This window comes from Rhinoraja longicauda, chromosome 10, assembly GCF_053455715.1.
Source record: "Rhinoraja longicauda isolate Sanriku21f chromosome 10, sRhiLon1.1, whole genome shotgun sequence".
Lineage (NCBI taxonomy): Eukaryota > Metazoa > Chordata > Chondrichthyes > Rajiformes > Arhynchobatidae > Rhinoraja > Rhinoraja longicauda.
The window spans coordinates 49,266,273-49,286,044 of NC_135962.1; the positions used below are offsets into that span (position 1 = coordinate 49,266,273).

The window sequence follows — 19,772 nt, forward strand, 5'->3', positions numbered from 1 at the left end:
AGCAAGGACATACAGTGATGTTCTGAAGTACATGCCGAGAACTACATTCTGTACTCTGCACCTTTCCCTACCCTCCACCTATTGCACTTGAGTTTGACCAGACGGTACTTAAGTGTAGTATTATCTGATCGGACATGATAGCATTTTACTCTACCTCGGTATACCTGACTATGATAAACTATACCTAAACCTACAAGAGTGGACAATGCAATCGGAATGTGGATGCAATGAGTGGGCTCCCAGTTGGAGCTTCTCCTTGTAAGGTGACACTGTGTTATTCTTGAGGTTCATGGACAGTACCCCAGCTACGACTCAACAGCTCGCTACCATGAAGAAACATGGGTGCTGCCTGTATAGAGTTTGTGCTTTCTCCCCGTGACCGCAAGGGTTTTCTCCGGGTGCTCCAGTTTCTTCCCACGCTCCAAAAATATGGAGGTTTTAGGTTAATTGGCTTCAGTATGCTGTCCCAGTAGCCTATTCAGTTGCCTATTCACAAACAAGGAAGGCAGCAGACAGATTGAACTGGGAAATATGAGAGTATTGACCGCATGATATTGTCTTGACTGCATGTTATGTGCATGGGTGCGTTCATCCACATTGAAACAAGACATTTCAGAAATGGAATTCCTTTGAAAGATGCGACTATTATATTGTCAACTCCCTCTTGTGGCCACTGAGGACAAAAATAAAATAGGTGTGGAAGTGTGAAACAAGTGTGAAAGCTGTGATGTGTAAGAGGGAACTACAGGTGCTGGTTTACAGCAAAGAGACACAAAAAGCCTGGAGTAATTCAGGCAGGCATCTCTGGAGAGAAGGTCGAGACCTTTTGAGAGTCAGGGGAGAGGGAAACTAGAGGTATGAAAAGGTACAGAACGAATCTGGGTATCACAAAATGAATTAAACTAAACTAAACTAAACTAAACTAAACTACACTAAGCATTGGGGAAGGATATTATCAGGAGTCCATCACAGCAGGGGACAAAATTACTGTCAGCACTCAGTAAGCCCAAAAGACCAGAAGAGGATAGTACAGGAGCTCACAAGAGCGGGGGAGGGGGGGGGGGGCATTTATCCGGATTACTAACAACAAATTGTTAATGAAACAGACCCTAATTCAGTGTTCAGGTCAGTGTTAGAGCTTGAGAGTGAGAGTTCTTCCAGCCACACTCACAGCCTATGTTGGCCAGAGGGAAAATTAAAATAAAACAGCCTGGTTTGTCCCTTAATTTCCACTGTTGTTTAGTGGGATGAATGTAAACTACTTAAATTGTAATCAAGTGCGTTGTAGCTTGGAAGCGTTTGTACATTGTGCCATTATTATACACCCATTTTGTTCTCCACTGGTAGTTCTGCAAACGATGGTGGCAAACAGTATCATAGAGTTGCGGAGCTGCACAGCACAGAAACAGCTCCTTCTGTCCAACTCGCCCATATTGACCAAGACCGAGTTGCCCACATTTGACTCGTACGCCTCTGAACCTTTCCTAAATGCACATTTCAAAACAACAGTGGAACCAACATATCAATGGAAACTATCGATGTCCTTACATCTTCATGCAGCTTTGCCCACTCCAAATTAATCATCTTAAACCGTATGCGTTTGAAGATCTCTTCGAGGGCTTCACAGCTCTCATAGTCTAACTTTTCCCCTGGAAAATAAATGTGTTCAGTCGTATTAGAGATGTAAGCAACAGATTTGTAAAAAATGTCGTAACTTCGATTCAAAGCAGACACCTATGTGACTCGATTCTCGAATTCTATTTTGTGTGGCTTCTCAAGTCAAGCCAAGTTTATTTGTCACATACACATACACGACGTGCAGTGAAATGAAAGTGGCAATGCCTGCGGATTGTGCAAAAAAAATTACAATTACAGCATATAAATTAAAATTAATACAAAAAAAAAGAAAAAGAAAAGAATAGTAAATTAATAATGGTTGGAGCCGAATCTGAGACAGCTTTACACACACACATGCGCAACAAAATGATATCTAAGTATGCTATGCCAATTTAAGTTGCACGTCTTACAGTTGTCAGAGAGAGATTCTTCTCTTTATTTTGACTGTATTCAAACAGGCTCCAGTGATGAAAGGAAAATGTTGAGTTGTCAATACATTTGGGATACAATAGCGCCATGAGAATCAACCTGAAAGAAGGGCTCTGACCCAAAACATCACCGATCCATGTTCTCCAGAGACGCTGCCTGACCCGCTGAGTTATGCCAGCAAGTGGTGCCCTTTTCTGCAAAGCAGCATCTGCAGTTCTGTGTTTCTCCACCATGTCTATCATTGCACCAGCAATCCAGAGATCTAAATTAGTCATCCAGAGGGCGGCATGGTGGCACAGCGGTAGAGTTGGTGCCTAACAGGGCCAGAGACCCGAGTTCGATCCTGACCACGGTACTTGTCCGTATGGAGTTAGTACATTCTCCCCCTGACAGCGTGGAATTTCTCCAGTTTCCTCCCACACTCCAAAGGCATACAGGTTTGGAGGTTAATTGGCTTTGGTAAGTTGTAAAATTGTTCCTAGTATGTCTGATAATGTTAGTTTACGGGGTGATCGCTAGTCAGCATGGACTCGATGGGAAGAAGAGCCTGTTTCCACAATATATCTCTAAAGTCAAAAAGTTAATCGACTGTATCCGCTGTTCCAGGTATGGACTCCTAGATATCGGTGAAACCAAGCGCAGACTGGGCGATCTGGGAAAACTAAAGTCAAATCCCCAAACTTGACTTAATAGGAGAAGATCTTGTGAGATAACTGAAATCAACAAAATGTTTACAGAGCTTGACCGAGCGGATGTAGGGAGGATGTTTCTCCTGACTGAAGTGTCTAGAACCAGGGATCACAATCTCAGGATCTTGGGCTATTCAGGACTGAGATGAAGGGAATATTTGTGTAAGAAAAAAACTGCAGATGCTGGTTAAAATCGAAGGTAGACACACAATACTGGAGTAACTCAGCGGGACAGGCAGCATCCCGGGAGAGAAGGAATGGGTGACGTTTCGGGCCGAGACCCTTCTTCAGACTGTAGATGCTGGTTAAAATCGAAGGTAGACACACAATGCTGTTGCAGATGCTGGTTAAAATCGAAGGGAATATTTGTTCCTCAGAAAGAGGTGAACCTTTGGAAGTCTCTACCTCAGAGGGCTGTGAAAGCACAGTCATTGAATCTTAGGCATAGAGAGAGACATCGTGGAAACAAGCCCTTCGGCCCACCAAACCTATCAGCATCCATTTACACCAATCTTAGATTAATCCCATTTCTTTATATTTCCCTCATTCTCATCAACTCCTCCAGATTATCTAGGGACAAGGGGTAATTTAACATTAAACGTAAAAGGAGTGATGCTTTTCCTTTGAAAAATGACGTTCGGACCTTTTTATACTTTAGTTTACTTTAGTTTAGAGATACAGCGCAGAAACAGGCCCTTTGGCCCACCAAGTCCACACCGACCAGCGGTCCCCGCACATTAATACTGTCCCACACACACTGGGGACATTTTACATTTATACCAAGCCAATTAACCTACAAACCTGTACATCTTTGGAGCGTGGAAGGAAACTGAAGATCTCGGAGAAAACCCACGCAGGCCACGGGGAGAACGTACAAACTCCATACAGACAGCAACCGTAGTCGGGATCGAACCCGGGTTTCTGGCGCTGTAAGTGGTGTGAGGCAGCACCTCAACCACCGTGCTGTCCACTCAGATATACTTCAACAGATTTTGGGTGAGTGGCCACCCATCCCCCGCTATTTACCATCTCTGATCGGCTTGAAGTGCAGACTTAATTCAGAGGAAAGTTCTGCCCATATTATGCTGATTTGTACCTGTGGAGGCAAAGAAGGTGAAGCAGAGAAACTTACCCTTCAGATCCAAACATGCGATCCGGTTATGTACCTCTGTGATTTCCTAAAGATGAAACAAGAGATGTGATATTCTGAACATATACTGGAAAGGCAAACATTCTATCAGTGCCACCATGGCAGAGTTAATAGCCCAGGTGCCTCTCAGACTGAGGTTGCATGCACAAGCTTTATTCCAGGAATTGAGATGCTGGAAATCTGGAATAAAATCTGAAAATTTTCGACTCTGGCAATGAATGTGGAAATTTGATTTTATTTCTGAGCAAGGAATTTCCTCTCTCGTTGTGTCAGCTGATCCGTTTACCTTCTCCCTTGTACCAAAAATGTATGTCTGTTGACCTTTCTTGTTTTATCATTTTAATAAAGGGTGTTCTTATGTATGTATATAGAAGCATAGAAACATAGAAAATAGATGCAGGAGTAGGCCGTTTCCGCCCTTACGAGCCAGCACCATCATTCAATATGATCATGGCTGATCATCCAGAATCAGTACCCCGTTCCTCCTTTCTCCCCATATCCCTTGATTCTGTTAGTCCTGAGATCTATATCTAACTCTCTCCAGAATACATCCAGTGCATTGGCCTCCACTGCCTTCTAGTATTGGTCCTAGTGGAGTCCACTGCCCAGGATAAATTGACAGATTTGAACATCATTCTCCAAACCCTCTCTCCACCATCACTGACATGAGCAGATCTATCAGTAAGAAGATTTCCTTCATCAGTCAATGCATTGAGCTTAAAAGTTAGGACGTGACTTGTGTAGGAAGGAACTGCAGATGCTGGTTTAAACCGAAGATAGACACAAAACGTTGGAGTCACTCGGCGGGACAGGCAGCATCTCTTGAGAGAAGGAATGGGTGACGTGTCGGGGCGAGACCTTTCTTCAGACTGGTTAGGAATGAGGGAATGAGAGATATAGACGATGATGTAGAGAGATAAAGAACAATGAATGAAAGATGTGCAATAAAAATAATGATAATAAGACCGTTCCCTCCGTAACTCCCTGGTCCACTCGTCACTTCCTACCCAAACCACCCCAACCCCGGGCACTTTCCCCTTGCAACCGCACGAGATGCAACACCTGTCCCTTTACCTCCCCCCTCAACTCCATCCAAGGACCCAAACAGTCTTTCCAGGTGAGACAAAGGTTCACCTGCACCTCCTCCAACCTCATCTATTGCATCCGCTGCTCTAGATGTCAACTTATTTACATCGGCGAAACCAAGCGCAGGCTCGGCGATCGCTTCGCTGAACACCTGCGCTCGGTCCGCATTAACAAAACTGATCTCCCGGTGGCCGAGCACTTTAACTCCCCCTCCCATTCCCAGTCTGACCTTTCTGTCATGGGCCTCCTCCAGTGCCATAGTGAGGCCCGCCGGAAATTGGAGGAGCAGCACCTCATATTTCGCCTGGGCAGTTTGCAGCCCAGTGGTATGAACATTGACTTCTCCAACTTTAGATAGCTCCCCTGTCCCTCCCTTCCCCTCCTCCTTCCCAGATCTCCCTCTGTCTTCCTGTCTCCACCTATATCCTTCCTTTGTCCCGCCCCCCTGACATCAGTCTGAAGAAGGGTCTCGACCCGAAACGTCACCCATTCCTTCTCTCCCGAGATGCTGCCTGACCTGCTGAGTTACTCCAGCATTTTGTGAATAAATCGATTTGTACCAGCATCTGCAGTTATTTTCTTATACTGGCCATTGTTATCTGTTTGTTTGGTGAAAACAAACGTTGGGTGGGGGAGAGATAGAGGGAGAGGGAATGCCGGGGTTATCTGAAGTTAGATAAATCAATATTCATACCACTGCCCAAGCGAAATATGATATGCTGTTCCTCCAATGTGCATTTAGCCTCACTCTGACAATGGAGGAGACCTGGGACAGAAAGGTCTGTGTGGGAATGGGAAGGAGAATTAAAGTGTTTAGCAACTGGGAGATCAGGTAGGTTAATTTTGCAGCTTTATAAAAGTTTGGTTAAGCCATATTTGGAGTATCTTGTGCAGTTCTGGTCTCTGTCACAGGAAAGATAAAAAGACTTTGGAGAGGCTGCAGAAGAGATTTACCAGAATGCTGGCAAGATTAAAGGATATTAGATTTCAGGTGAGATTGGACAAACTTGGATGGGTTTCTTTCTGGAGTCAAGTCAAGTCAAGTCAATTTTATTTGTATAGCACATTTAAAAACAACCCACGTTGACCAAAGTGCTGTACATCTGATTAGGTTCCAATGGGAAAAAAAATGAAACATGCAGTAGCACGCAAACAGTTCACAGCGCCTCCTCAATGAGCCTCAAACGCTAGGGAGTAGAAATAGGTTTTGAGCCTGGACTTAAAGGAGTCGATGGAGGGGGCAGTTCTGATGGGGAGAGGGATGCTGTTCCACAGTCTAGGAGCTGCAACCGCAAAAGCGCGGTCACCCCTGAGCTTAAGCCTAGACCGCGGGATAGTGAGTAGCCCCAAGTCGGCCGACCTGAGGGACCTGGAGTTAGAGAGGGGGGTTAGAAGATTTTTGATGTAGGGGGGGGGAGTGTCCATTTAGGGCTTTATACGTGAATAGGAGGAGCTTGAAGTTGATTCTGTACCGTACAGGGAGCCAGTGGAGAGAGGCCAGAATCGGGGTGATGTGGTCCCTTTTACGAGTACCCGTCAGGAGTCTCGCTGCGGCGTTTTGGACCAGTTGCAGGTGGGACAGGGAAGATTGGCTGATCCCAGTGTATAGGGAGTTGCAGTAGTCTAGGCGGGAGGAAATGAAAGCGTGAATGATTTTTTCTGTGTCGTCAAATTGGAGGAAAGGTTTGATTTTAGCTATGGTTCGAAGTTGGAAGAAGCTGGCTTTTACCACAGCGTTGACTTGCTTATCAAATTTTAATGCAGAGTCAAATATCATGCCGAGGTTTTTGACATGCGGTTTGACTAGGCAGGATAGACTTCCAAGACTGCCTGTTATCAATTTGATGGAGTCGGGGGGGCCGAATAGGATGACCTCAGACTTGCTCTCATTTAATTGGAGGAAGTTCTGTGCCATCCAACATTTTATGTCCTCAAGGCAGTGTGAGAGGCTGTTTAAATTTGACTGGTTGTTGGGTTTCAGGGGGAGGTAAAGCTGAGTGTCATCGGCATAGCAGTGGAAAGAAATGCCGTGCCTTTGAATGATTTGGCCAAGGGGGAGCATGTATAGAGAGAAGAGAATGGGGCCTAGGATGGAGCCTTGTGGAACTCTGCAGGAGAGGCTAGCTGGAGCAGAGGAATAACTGCCTATGTTGATGGCGAAACTCCTATCTTTGAGGTACGAAGCGAACCAGCTCAGGGCAGTGCCATCAATGCCAACCGCGTACCAGAGACGGTCAATAAGGATGGTGTGGTCCACTGTATCGAACGCTGCGCTGAGGTCGAGAAGGAGCAGGATTGCACAGTCGCCGGTGTCGATGGCGAGAAGCAGGTCGTTGTGTACCTTCAACAAGGCAGACTCTGTGCTGTGGTGGGCTCTGAAACCTGACTGGAAACTTTCCAGGATGGTGTTTTGGTGCAGGTAGGGCACTAATTGGTTTAGAATTGCCTTTTCAAGGACTTTTGACAGAAGTGTCAGAAGCTGAGGGGCAACCTGATGGACTCTTTTTTTTTCCTCAGGAAAAGTGAAGATATCAAATACTGGGGGCCATAGCCTTATGGCGAGGAAGGGAAAGTTTAACAGAGATTTATATGGCAAATGTTTTACATAGTTGCTGGTGCCTGGAACACATTGTCAGGGATGGTGGGGGATAGATCAGCCATGACTGAATGGCGGAGTAGACTTGATGGGTCAAATGGCCTAATTCTACTCCTATCACTTATGATCTTATGATCTCAGCAGATACATTAGCAACATTTAAGAAGCATTGATACAGGGAAATGAACAGGCAGAAAGTAGAGCTGAATAGACCATGTTCAGAAAACTTGAAATCGGAATCCGGATCAGTGCAGACATTGTGGTCTGAAGGGCTTGTTTGTGTGGTGAATTGTTTTATGTTCTTTGTTCAAATATTAGACCCCTTATTTCACAGCACACCCATGACGTCTGGAACTTCAGATAGACACAAAGTGCTGGAGTAACTCAGCGGGTCAGGCGGCATCTCTGGAGAAAATTGATTGGTGGCATCTCAGGTCAGGACCCTTCTTCAGAACTGCCCGGAACTCAACAGCAGAACACTGATCACATTTAACTTTTTCTTTGTCCATTTAAAAACACAAGTACATGGGAAGTAGGAGCAGGAACAGGCCATTCATCCCCTCGGGCTGCTCCACCATTCAATAAGATCATGGTTGATCTGATCATGGCTTCACCTCCACTTTCCCACATGTTCCTCATAATCCTTGACACCACCCACAGTTGTAGCACCTCCACCCAGTACCACACTAGATGTTATTCGGTGGCAAGAGGTATCACTACTAAGTGGATAAATTGAGTGAAGATAGCTTAGAACTTGATGTCACAGCAAAACGAAAGCCTCTACTTTCAGAAATAATATTCATTTTGATGGATCTAAGAAATATCTTTATTTCGCGCTATTCCCTTCATCCAGTATCTGTACTCTCTGGGCGGCTTGATTGTTATCATGTATAGTCTTTCCTCTGACTGGATAGCACACAACATTTTGTGACCCATTCCTTCTCTCCCGAGATGCTGCCTGACCTGCTGAGTTACTCCAGCATTTTGTGACCCATTCCTTCCTTCTCTCCCGAGATGCTGCCTGACCTGCTGAGTTACTCCAGCATTTTGTGAATAAAACAAAGCTTTTCACTGTACCTCGGTACCCGTGACGATAAACTAAACTAAACTAAACTAAACCAAACTAAACTAATTATCTTCTGTTAATCTGCTGAAGTAAAGTCATTGAACCCCAGATTTTGTTTAATAAAAACCTACCTTTCTACCAAAAAATTAAAACAAAATCTCTTCACATAATCCTTTCAAAGCATGGCCATCTGCTAATGCTCCTGAGGTGTGCTAGTGTCCTTAATCATTCACTATCCAGAAGGAACGGCAGATTCTTAGACTCCATCAATGAGCTTGTACAATCAGCAAATAAACGTGACCATCATATATTTGTCTCTTGTTTGCCTTTCCATTGTCCCTTCGATAAAATGGTCTGACCGTGCTTTATGCTTCTGTCAGAAACTATGAAATCACCTTGTGGACCTGCACATCAGTGGGAAAACAATGCACATCACCAGAGCACCTGAGTTCCTTTCTGTATAAGATCCGCCAGTGTGAATGGGACACCTTCGATTCATCCTTCAACAACCTCAGCCCACCATCTTTCAAATAACCATTTATTCATCTTTACTTGTTTCAACTCTTTCCAGAATAGGAAAATATATATATAAAATCACAGAAGATAGACCCAAAAATGCTGGAGTAACTCAGCGGGTCAGGCAGCACCTCTGGAGAAAAGGAACAGGTGATGTTTCGGGTCGAGACCCTTCTTCGGACTGAGGGACCTGACCCGCTGTGTGCATCCAGCATTTTGAGTCTATCTTCGGTGTAAACCAGCATTTGCAGTTCCTTCCGATAAAATCACAGAATTGTTACAGCAGAGAAGGTGACATTCGGTCCACTGACTATGTCAGCACGTGGCTTTGCAGTCCCACAGGATCTTATAGAAACATATGAAACATATAAAATGCTTAAGGGGTTGGAGAGGCTAGATGCGGGAAGATTGTTCCCGATGTTGGGGAAGTCCAGAACCAGGGGTCACAGCTTAAGGATAAGGGGGGGATGTCTTTTAGGACCGAGATGAGAAAACATTTCTTCACACAGAGTGGTGAGACTGTGGAATTCTCTGCCACAGAAGGTAGTTGAGGCCAGTTCATTGGCTAAATTTAAGAGGGAGTTAGATGTGGCCCTTGTGGCTAAAGGGATCAGGGGTATGGAGAGAAGGCAGGTACAGGTTACTGAGCTGGATGATCAGCCATGATCATATTGAATGGCGATGCAGGCTCGAAGGGCCGAATGGCCTACTCCTGCACCTATTTTCTATGTTTCTATTCCCCTGACCTTTCACCATAGCCCTGTGATTTGTTTTTAAAATTCCCCCAAATACTCATTCAGTTCCTTATTGAACCATATGAGTTGAATTTGTGCCCTCCATGCATTCACTGAGTGGATTTCCAATTCCCGCTGCATTAAGGTGTACGGTTGAATCGTTAATTCTTTGTCCTCTGCTCCTTGAACGGTCTCTCTCTCTCTCTCTTGGCCTTACTGAAACTCATTGACATTTTGTACCCCTTCTATTGAAACTTTTCCCAACTTCCTTTTCTGCTCAGAAACAGTTCCTGCCTTTTTGGACGATTCGCATAACTGAAACTTCAAAGCTGGTAAATCTCTGTGGAGCCCCCTTGCCGAATCAGTAACATGATCCATTCCAATACTTCACAGTTTTCCACCCCGTCCTCCCGTACGTAGGCGCATGGAAGGTTTTAATCAAAATACGTTGATGACAACTTTCTGCAATCTTTGCATATTTTCTGACATAAGGTGTTTACATGAAGGATGGCAACTATGTCAATGCAAGCAATTTTATAATGGTGCTAATGATGCCAAAACATGCAAGAGAACCCACTGGTGCTATCAATTAAACTGAAACAGTATTCCCTTTAGGATAATTCCTACCTAGGTTGACACGGTGTAAACCCATCTGACATTTCCTTTCTGCTGAAGTACATATGAGCAGAAGATGATAAAGCACTGACAACTTTTGTTGAAGTATTAGTGACTTAGCCTCCTTCCCCCACCAGAAAGATTTCACTGCGGTGTGTTCACATACAAAGGATCATATAGTTTGATGGCGTGCATGACAGTGAAAAAAAGTATAAACTGTCTCATTATCTGATTCAAAAAGCCTCAATTTTCTGCCTACTTGACTCATTTATGTATAGATCCATTGCAAAAATCAACGACCTGTTGCAAACCACACAACAGCCTACTTACTAATAGTCCCAAGTCCTACACATTTCAAATGCTTCCCAAAGACCCACCTCTCCTGCGGGTGATTTTCCAATAATCTATAGTCCCAAATAGGGATTGTGTTTCCCAGGGTTAGGTACCATGTTCAAATTGGGAAACAATTATGTGAACTAGGTTTCATTTCATCTTTGGTTTCTTAACTTCACGGAGAGAAGAGACATTTGCGGAGATTTCAGTTGGAATTCCAAGATTTCTGCTCGCTTAAGGGTATTATGCTTTCCAAATAATGGATAGACTCCAGTCACATAATATAATCTCCAGTTTGGTGTATAATAGGGTTGACTGATGTTAATTATGACCTCGTAAATGTCCCTGTTCCGCAGCTTTGTGACACCTCTATTCTTCTCAGTCTTTATTCTCTGGCAGCCCAGACTGAGATTGATGAATTAAGTGCCGAAACCAGGACAGTTTTGTGCGTTGGATTCATGTCCATCGGGAACTGGATTGAGACTTGCTTCAAATTGGCTTGATGATACAGCTCTCCTAATGTGGACACCATTGACTCTGTTGCCAGATCAGAATGACAATGAATCCCTAAACTTGCTTATGAGAGTAAGCTTCAAAGAAATCTCAAATAGAAAATGATGATTTAGTCAGTAAAATGCACGCCAGCATGCTATAAGCTGTAAAAATTAATTTCTCCACAGGGTTGAATATTTCTGCTTCAAAAGTCAATATATATGCAGGCACATACAGTAATAGCTTCTTTATTGCAATAATGCATGAATTATTTAAACAACATGACCTTTTTATCATGTATCCTTTGAAAGAAACACATTGAAGATGTAAATTTGAAGCTTATTATTATGCAAATATATTCATTGTTAACAATTAGCAATTAAACCTGCAGTGTCTACAAAGAGCAGAGCCAAAATTAGCAACTTAATTTATCATTACAAAATTAAAACGTACACAAAATTTTTAAATGGCCATCATAATATTTCTACTACTTTATAGTGTTGTATGCAAAACCTCACACTAAATCGAGAACCACCTTAGTACAGTAAATTTCAGTTATGTCTTGTGAAATGGGTCTGTAGTCATCTGTCAAGAAGGTAGTTGGTACGTCATTGACTTAAAATAAATCGACACCAAATTTCCAAGGTTCACCAACTCATCCAGACACGTTTTTTTTCCATTCCCTTCTCCAATTCAGATTCCTGACTACTATTTTAACTGTTGGGACCACTGCACGGCTTATCGCTCTGAAACTCTTTTCTCGGGCAAGGATTGAGTTTGACGGCTTTGATTTTGTCTCCCACACTCCCCACCCTCTCGCGCACAAAACATACACGCACACAAACAACTAACGCCTCCCCCCTCCCCCTCCCCCACCTCCACTCCCACCCCACACCAACATACAGCCTACACAAGCACACACTCACAATATTCTGTCTGCTAACTTGATCGCTAAGTGACAAATTTCACACCACAAAACTAGCTATGGCTGAGCGTCAGTCAAGGATGACAATCAAGTGCAAACCCTGCACATTTACAGTCCAACAATCTGTCACAAAATATATCAGCCATTTCTAGTATCATGAAGTAATTTATATTCAAATTAACTGTTAGCAGTAGTCACTTGCATCTGACTACTCTTTAAATGGCTACAGGAGAATAGAAAATTTAATAAAATTTCCATTTACAAATTTGTATCCAATCCCAAATGAAAATGGCCTCCATAGTGATGACTTTAAAACAGCATTATCAAATATCACAGTATCCTTTACACACAATTATCAATGTTGTGCTTTAAATTTAAATTTAAATTAAATTCACAGCAGATACATTCCGTGGTTAAACTTAAACTGCTCTAAAATAGGATTTCTCTTGTCTACTTTCAGAAGTTTATTTCAAGCTGTGCCAAGCCTAACAGTCCATTGATGTTTCATTCCCCACAGCTGGTCACATTGCAAATACTAAATGGCAGGTTAAACATAAAGGGGGCAATGGTTTTTAAAGATGCATTCGCTTATAATCGCTGAATTTATTTCAAAAATCCCAGCTAAATCGTTTTATCTTTCAGAACTGCGTTTCAAATCATTGTATACCTTCTATTAATACGATGCTACAAGGTATTTGGAAGTTCTGTAAATGGGTCTTCGTTTCTTTGTTCACTCACAGAGGTGGGCATCATGGGAAGGACATTATTTGTTGTCTGTCAAAAATCGCCCTTGAACTAAGAGCTTCTTTTGGCAATTCCAGGGCCCATTAAAAACCAGTCACATTGCTGTGAGAATGGATTCACATATGGTCAAACCATCAGTCAGCCAGCTGGGCGATTCTATTTGATCATCCTCATATTAATTGTAATCTTATTTAATCCAAGTTCGCTTAATTAAATAAAATAAATTTTAGCAGCAGCCTCGGTGAGACAAGGCATTCAGATCATTTGCCCAGACTTCTGAACGAGTACAATGGTAACACAGGAGCCTGGAGATGCTGGCAGCAGGAAGTGAAGAAAGCGAATGGTATGTTGGCATTCATAGCGAGGGGATTTGAGTATAGGAGCAGGGAGGTTCTGCTGCAGTTGTACAGGGCATTGGTGAGACCACACCTGGAGTATTGCGTACAGTTTTGGTCTCCTAATCTGAGGAAAGACATTCTTGCCATAGAAGGAGTACAGAGAAGGTTCACCAGATTGATTCCTGGGATGGCAGGACTTTCATATGAAGAAAGACTGGATAGACTCGGCTTGTACTCGCTGGAATTTAGAAGATTGAGGGGGGATCTTATAGAAACTTACAAAATTCTTAAGGGGTTGGACAGGCTAGATGCAGGAAGATTGTTCCCGATGTTGGGCAAGTCCAGAACAAGGGGTCACAGTTTAAGGATAAGGGGGAAGTCTTTTAGGACCGAGATGAGAAAGTTTTTTTTCACACAGAGAGTGGTGAATCTGTGGAATTCTCTGCCACAGAGGGTAGTTGAGGCCAGTTCATTGGCTATATTTAAGAGGGAGTTAGATGTGGCCCTTGTGGCTAAAGGGATCAGGGGGTATGGAGAGAAGGCAGGTACGGGATAATGAGTTGGATGATCAGCCGTGATCACATTGAATGGCGGTGCAGGCTCGAAGGGCCGAATGGCCTACTCCTGCACCTATTTTCTATGTTTCTATGTTTCTAAGCAAAGAAACAAAAAGTTGTGGAAACTCAACGGGTCAGGCAGCAGCTGTGGAAGGAAATAGACTATTATTCTACCAAGCTCCAACTCAGTATCTAAGAAACTGAAGCAAAAATAAATCAGTCCTGAAACTTACTCTGGTTCTTGGTTCTTGGTCCTCCAAAATATTCCAAAAGGAATTTAAACTGGAGGTTCCTTTCAACATTGTTGCTAATTTTCAACTTTAACCGGAGAGCAGTCCTGAACTATTATCTACCTCATTGGTGACCCTCGGACTATTCTTGATCGGACTTCAGATAAACACAAAATGCTGGACTAACTCAGCGGGACAGGCAGCATCTCTGGAGAGAAGGAATGGGTGAGGTTTCGAGTAACCTGAGTTACTCCAGCATTTTGTGTTTATCTTCGCTTTAAACCAGCATCTGCAGTTCCTTCCAACACACTTGATCGGCCTTCGCTGGCTTTAACTTGCACTAAATGCCATTCCATTATCACGTATCTATACACTGTAAATGGCTTGATTGTAATCATGCAATGTCTTTCCGCTAACTGGATAGCATGCAACAAAAGCTTTTCACTGTACACGTGTCCATAATCTGCTAAACTCCACTCTTTTCCATTACGTCAAACCCCCAAACTCCAAGAATCGATTAATTGGTCTCTCCTACATACCTAATAATTACCCATCCACAGTCTTCAAAAGTGGAGAATTCCAAAGATTCTCAATTGCAGTGAAGAAATTTTTCCTCAACACAGACCCTTGTGATAATGTTGCTTGGAAACTTTGAGTCCTAGATTTGGGGGGTTTTCAGCCCAGGCCAAATATTCTCTTCCTATCTTGACAAGCTCCATACAAATGTACATCCAGTGAAATCATCTATAAAACAAACATGATCAATCTGATTAATTTTCCTACCCATGAGTGACAGGGGAGAGTCAGTGGATGTGGTGTACCTCGACTTTCAGAAAGCCTTCGACAAGGTCCCACATAGGAGATTAGTGGGCAAAATTAGAGCACATGGTATTGGGGGTAGGGTACTGACATGGATAGAAAATTGGTTGACGGACAGAAAGCAAAGAGTGGGGATAAATGGGTCCCTTTATGAATGGCAGGCAGTGACCAGTGGGGTACCGCAAGGTTCGGTGCTGGGGCCCCAGCTATTTACGATATACATTAATGACTTAGATGAAGGGATTAAAAGTACCATTAGTAAATTTGCAGATGATACTAAGCTGGGGGGTAGTGTGAATTGTGAGGAAGATGCAATAAGGCTGCAGGGTGACTTGGACAGGTTGTGTGAGTGGGCGGATACATGGCAGATGCAGTTTAATGTAGATAAGTGTGAGGTTATTCACTTTGGAAGTAAGAATAGAAAGACAGATTATTATCTGAATGGTGTCAAGTTAGGAAGAGGGGATGTTCAACGAGATCTGGGTGTCCTAGTGCATCAGTCACTGAAAGGAAGCATGCAAGTACAGCAGGCAGTGAAGAAAGCCAATGGAATGTTGGCCTTCATAACAAGAGTTGAGTATAGGAGCAAAGAGGTCCTTCTACAGTTGTACCGGGCCCTGGTGAGACCGCACCTGGAGTACTGTGTGCAGTTTTGGTCTCCAAATTTGAGGAAGGATATTCTTGCTATTGAGGGCGTGCAGCGTAGGTTCACTAGGTTAATTCCCGGAATGGCAGGACTGTCGTATGTTGAAAGGCTGGAGCAATTAGGCTTGTATACACTGGAATTTAGAAGGATGAGGGGGATCTTATTGAAGCATATAAGATAATTAGGGGATTGGACACATTAGAGGCAGGAAACATGTTCCCAATGTTGGGATAGTCCAGAACAAGGGGCCACAGTTTAAGAATAAGGGGTAGGCCATTTAGAACGGAGATGAGGAAGAACTTTTTCAGTCAGAGTGGTGAAGGTGTGGAATTCTCTGCCTCAGAAGGCAGTGGAGGCCAGTTCGTTGGATGCTTTCAAGAGAGAGCTGGATAGAGCTCTTAAGGATAGCGGAGTGAGGGGGTATGGGGAGAAGGCAGGAACGGGGTACTGATTGAGAGTGATCAGCCATGATCGCATTGAATGGCGGTGCTGGCTCGAAGGGCTGAATGGCCTACTCCTGCACCTATTGTCTATTGTCTATTGAATCAAATAAACAATGTTTTTCAACTTCCTCTAAGGCAGTTAAATACAGTTGAGTCTCGTTATTACGGACGTCTTTATAATGGATTTTGGTTATTGTGGACGGAGTGCCCCCACAGTGATAGTCATAGAGTGATACAGTGTGGAAACGTGCCCTTCGGCCCAAGTTGCCCAACATGGCCCAACTACACTAGTCCCACCTGCCCGCGTTTGGCCATTATCCTTCCAAAACCAGGCCTATCCATGTAACTGTCTAACTGTTTCTTAAATGTTGGGATAGTCCCTGCCTCAACCACCTCTTTGGGCAGCTTGGTCCATACACCCACCAGCCTTTGTGAGGAAAAAGTCACCCCCAGATTCCTATTAAATCAGTCCCCCTTCACCTTATACCTATGTCCTCTGGTCCTCGATTCATTCTCTGGGCAAGAGACTCTGTGCATCTACCCGATCTATTCCTCTCATGATTTAATACACTTCTTTTTAGTTCACCCATCATCCTTCTGCACTCCTAGGAATAGAGACCCAATCTACTCAACCTCGCCCCATAGCTCAGGCCCTCTAGCCCAGGCAACATCCTCGTAAATCTTCTCTGCACCCTTTCCAGCTTGACAACATTTTTCCTCTCATCGGGTGCCCAGAACCGAACACAATACTCTAAATGTGGTCTCACCAATGTCTTATACCAAGATCAGACACCACTATCTCTTTAAGAACACAGATTGCTAGTTACACTGTGGGAGGTCAGTGACATTGACAAGCAATTGCTTTGATCGACACTTGTGCAATGATACTCTAAGCAATGTAACAAACAGCCTTTAGTATTTTCAGCTTGCAGTAACAATAATATTTTTGGCTGTTAAAAAATAGTTGCATTTGAAAACAACACATTGTTTTACAAGTGACCGCTAGGTGGTTGGAGCAAATCCCTTATGTTATCCCTGAACTGACAACATTCCTCCCCCCCCCCCCCCCCCCCCTCATCCCCATGGTATATAATAATGAGTGTTATCTGTAAGGCAAAATTGTACAAATTCTGAAGAAGGGTCTCGACCTGAAACGTCACCCGTCCTTTTTTTTACCCACTGAGTTACGTTGTGTCTGTCTTTAACCAAAATTGTACATCAGGCACTCAGGTGTGGCTCCACCGATAGGTAATTGCTGGAGGGCTCTTAATCTCCAGTGCTCTTGTAATAAAACAGCATATGCCTTGTGGAGGAAGGAACTGCAGATGCTGGTTTAAATCGAAGATAGACACAAAATGTTGGAGTAACTCAGCGGGACAGGCAGCATCTCTGGAGAGAAGGAATGGGTGAAGTTTTGGGTCGAGACCCTTCTTCAGACTGAGAGACAAGGGAGAAGGTTTTTCTCCAGAGGTGCTGCCTGACCTGGTGAGTTACTCCAGCACTACCTAACTAGGAAAATTGACAGGGGAGAGCCGGTGGATGTGGTGTACCTCGACTTTCAGAAAGCCTTCGACAAGGTCCCACATAGGAGATTGGTGGGCAAAATTAGAGCACATGGTATTGGAGGTAGGGTACTGACATGGATAGAAAATTGGTTGACAGACAGAAAGCAAAGAGTGGGGATAAATGGGTCCCTTTCAGAATGGCAGGCAGTGACTAGTGGGGTACCGCAAGGCTCGGTGCTGGGACCGCATCTATTTACAATATACATCAATGACTTGGATGAAGGGATTAAAAGTACCATTAGCAAATTTGCAGATGATACAAAGCTGGGTGGCAGTGTGAACTGTGAGGAAGATGCTATGAGGTTGCAGGGTGACTTGGACAGGTTGTGTGAGTGGGCGGATGCATGGCAGATGCAGTTTAATGTGGATACGTGTGAGGTTATCCACTTTGGTGGTAAGAATAGGAAGGCAGATTATTATCTGAATGGTGTCAAATTAGGAAAAGGGGACGTACAACGAGACCTGGGTGTCCTAGTGCATCAGTCACTGAAAGTAAGCATGCAGGTACAGCAGGCAGTGAAGAAAGCCAATGAACGTTGGCCTTCATAACAAGAGGAGTTGAGTATAGGAGCAAAGAGGTCCTTCTGCAGTTGTACAGGTCCCTAGAGAGACCGCACCTGGAGTACTGTGTGCAGTCTTGCTATTGAGGGCGTGCAGCGTAGGTTTAGTAGGTTAATTCCCAGAGTGGCGGGACTGTCATATGTTGAACGACTGGAGCGACTAGGCTTGTATACACTGGAATTTAGAAGGATGAGAGGGGATCTTATCGAAACGTATAAGATTATTAAGGGGTTGGACACGTTAGAGGCAGGAATCATGTTCCCAATGTTGGGGGAGTCCAGAACCAGGGGCCACAGTTTAAGAATAAGGGGTAGGCCATTTAGAACGGAGATGAGGAAAAACTTTTCAGTCAGAGAGTTGTGAATCTGTGGAATTCTCTGCCTCAGAAGGCAGTGGAGGCCAATTCTCTGAAAGCATTCAAGAGAGAGCGAGATAGAGCTCTTAAGGATAGCGGAGTCAGGGGGTATGGGGAGAAGGCAGGAACGGGGTACTGATTGAGAATGATCGGCCATGATCACATTGAATGGCGGTGCTGGCTCGAAGGGCCGAATGGCCTACTCCTGCACCTATTGTCTATTGTCTATGTGCTCCACATAGAACATAGAACGGAGATGAGGAAGAACTTTTTCAGTCAGAGAGTGGTGAAGGTGTGGAATTCTCTGCCTCAGAAGGCAGTGGAGGCCAGTTCGTTGGATGCTTTCAAGAGAGAGCTGGATAGAGCTCTTAAGGATAGCAGAGTGAGGGGGTATGGGGAGAAGGCAGGAACGGGGTACTGATTGAGAGTGATCAGCCATGATCGCATTGAATGGCGGTGCTGGCTCGAAGGGCTGAATGGCCTACTCCTGCACCTATTGTCTATTGTCTATTGTCCAGTTTCTCCCACATCTTAAAGCTGTGCTGGTCGGCATGTTAATTGGCTTCTGTAAATTGCCCTGAGGTAGGTGGATGACAGGAGAATCAGCGTTGGTGGAGAGAGTTTGTCGAGAATGTGAAGTAGAATAAGTGAAAGAGAATAACTTACAGAGAAATTAACTGGGGAATCGGACTGATGAATATGAACTTGGAGCCTGCATAGACTTGATAGCCTTCATGGTCTTTTCTTTGTCACAAGACAGTATGAAAAATGAGAATCTTTCTAGTCATGATCTTTTGATATATATATAAAATTCAATTTCAATAGTCAATAGTCAATAGTCGTTTATTTGTCACATACACATAAATGTGTAGTGAGATGAAACATTACCCGCAGTTGAAACACTAAGACCAATAAGAATAATCAATAAAAATTCAATAACACATACAATCACAACTAACACCAAACAAAAGAAACATCCATCACAGTGAGTCTCCTCCAGTCCCTTCTCACTGTGATGGAAGACCAAAATGTCTTTTCTCTTCCCCTGCCGTCTTCTCCCGCGGTCAGGCTGTTGAACTTGCCACGTCGGGGCGGTCGGGGCTCCCGACATTGGAGCGCCGCGCCGGACGGTGAAAGGTCCACGGCCTATTCCAGGCCGCGCCGGACGGTGAAAGGTCCGCAGCGGGCCGACCCAAGCCCCGCCATTCGGGGCGGGTGAACACGCTGCCTCTGCCGCTGCCGGAGCTCCCGATGTCGGCCCCCACC

General features: G+C 44.1%; 1 protein-coding gene across 1 annotated transcript in view; it reads right to left on the minus strand.

The window, feature by feature from the left end:
- LOC144597687 (protein phosphatase 1 regulatory subunit 37) overlaps positions 1 to 19,772 on the minus strand; it is a 193,833-nt gene that overhangs the window by 150,881 nt on the left and 23,180 nt on the right. The window contains exons 3-4 of the mRNA XM_078407218.1: positions 3,868 to 3,913; positions 1,549 to 1,649 (exon numbers count right to left, since the gene is read on the minus strand). Coding sequence (XP_078263344.1) covers positions 1,549 to 1,649; positions 3,868 to 3,913 — 147 coding nt within the window. The remainder of the gene's footprint in view (positions 1 to 1,548; positions 1,650 to 3,867; positions 3,914 to 19,772) is intronic.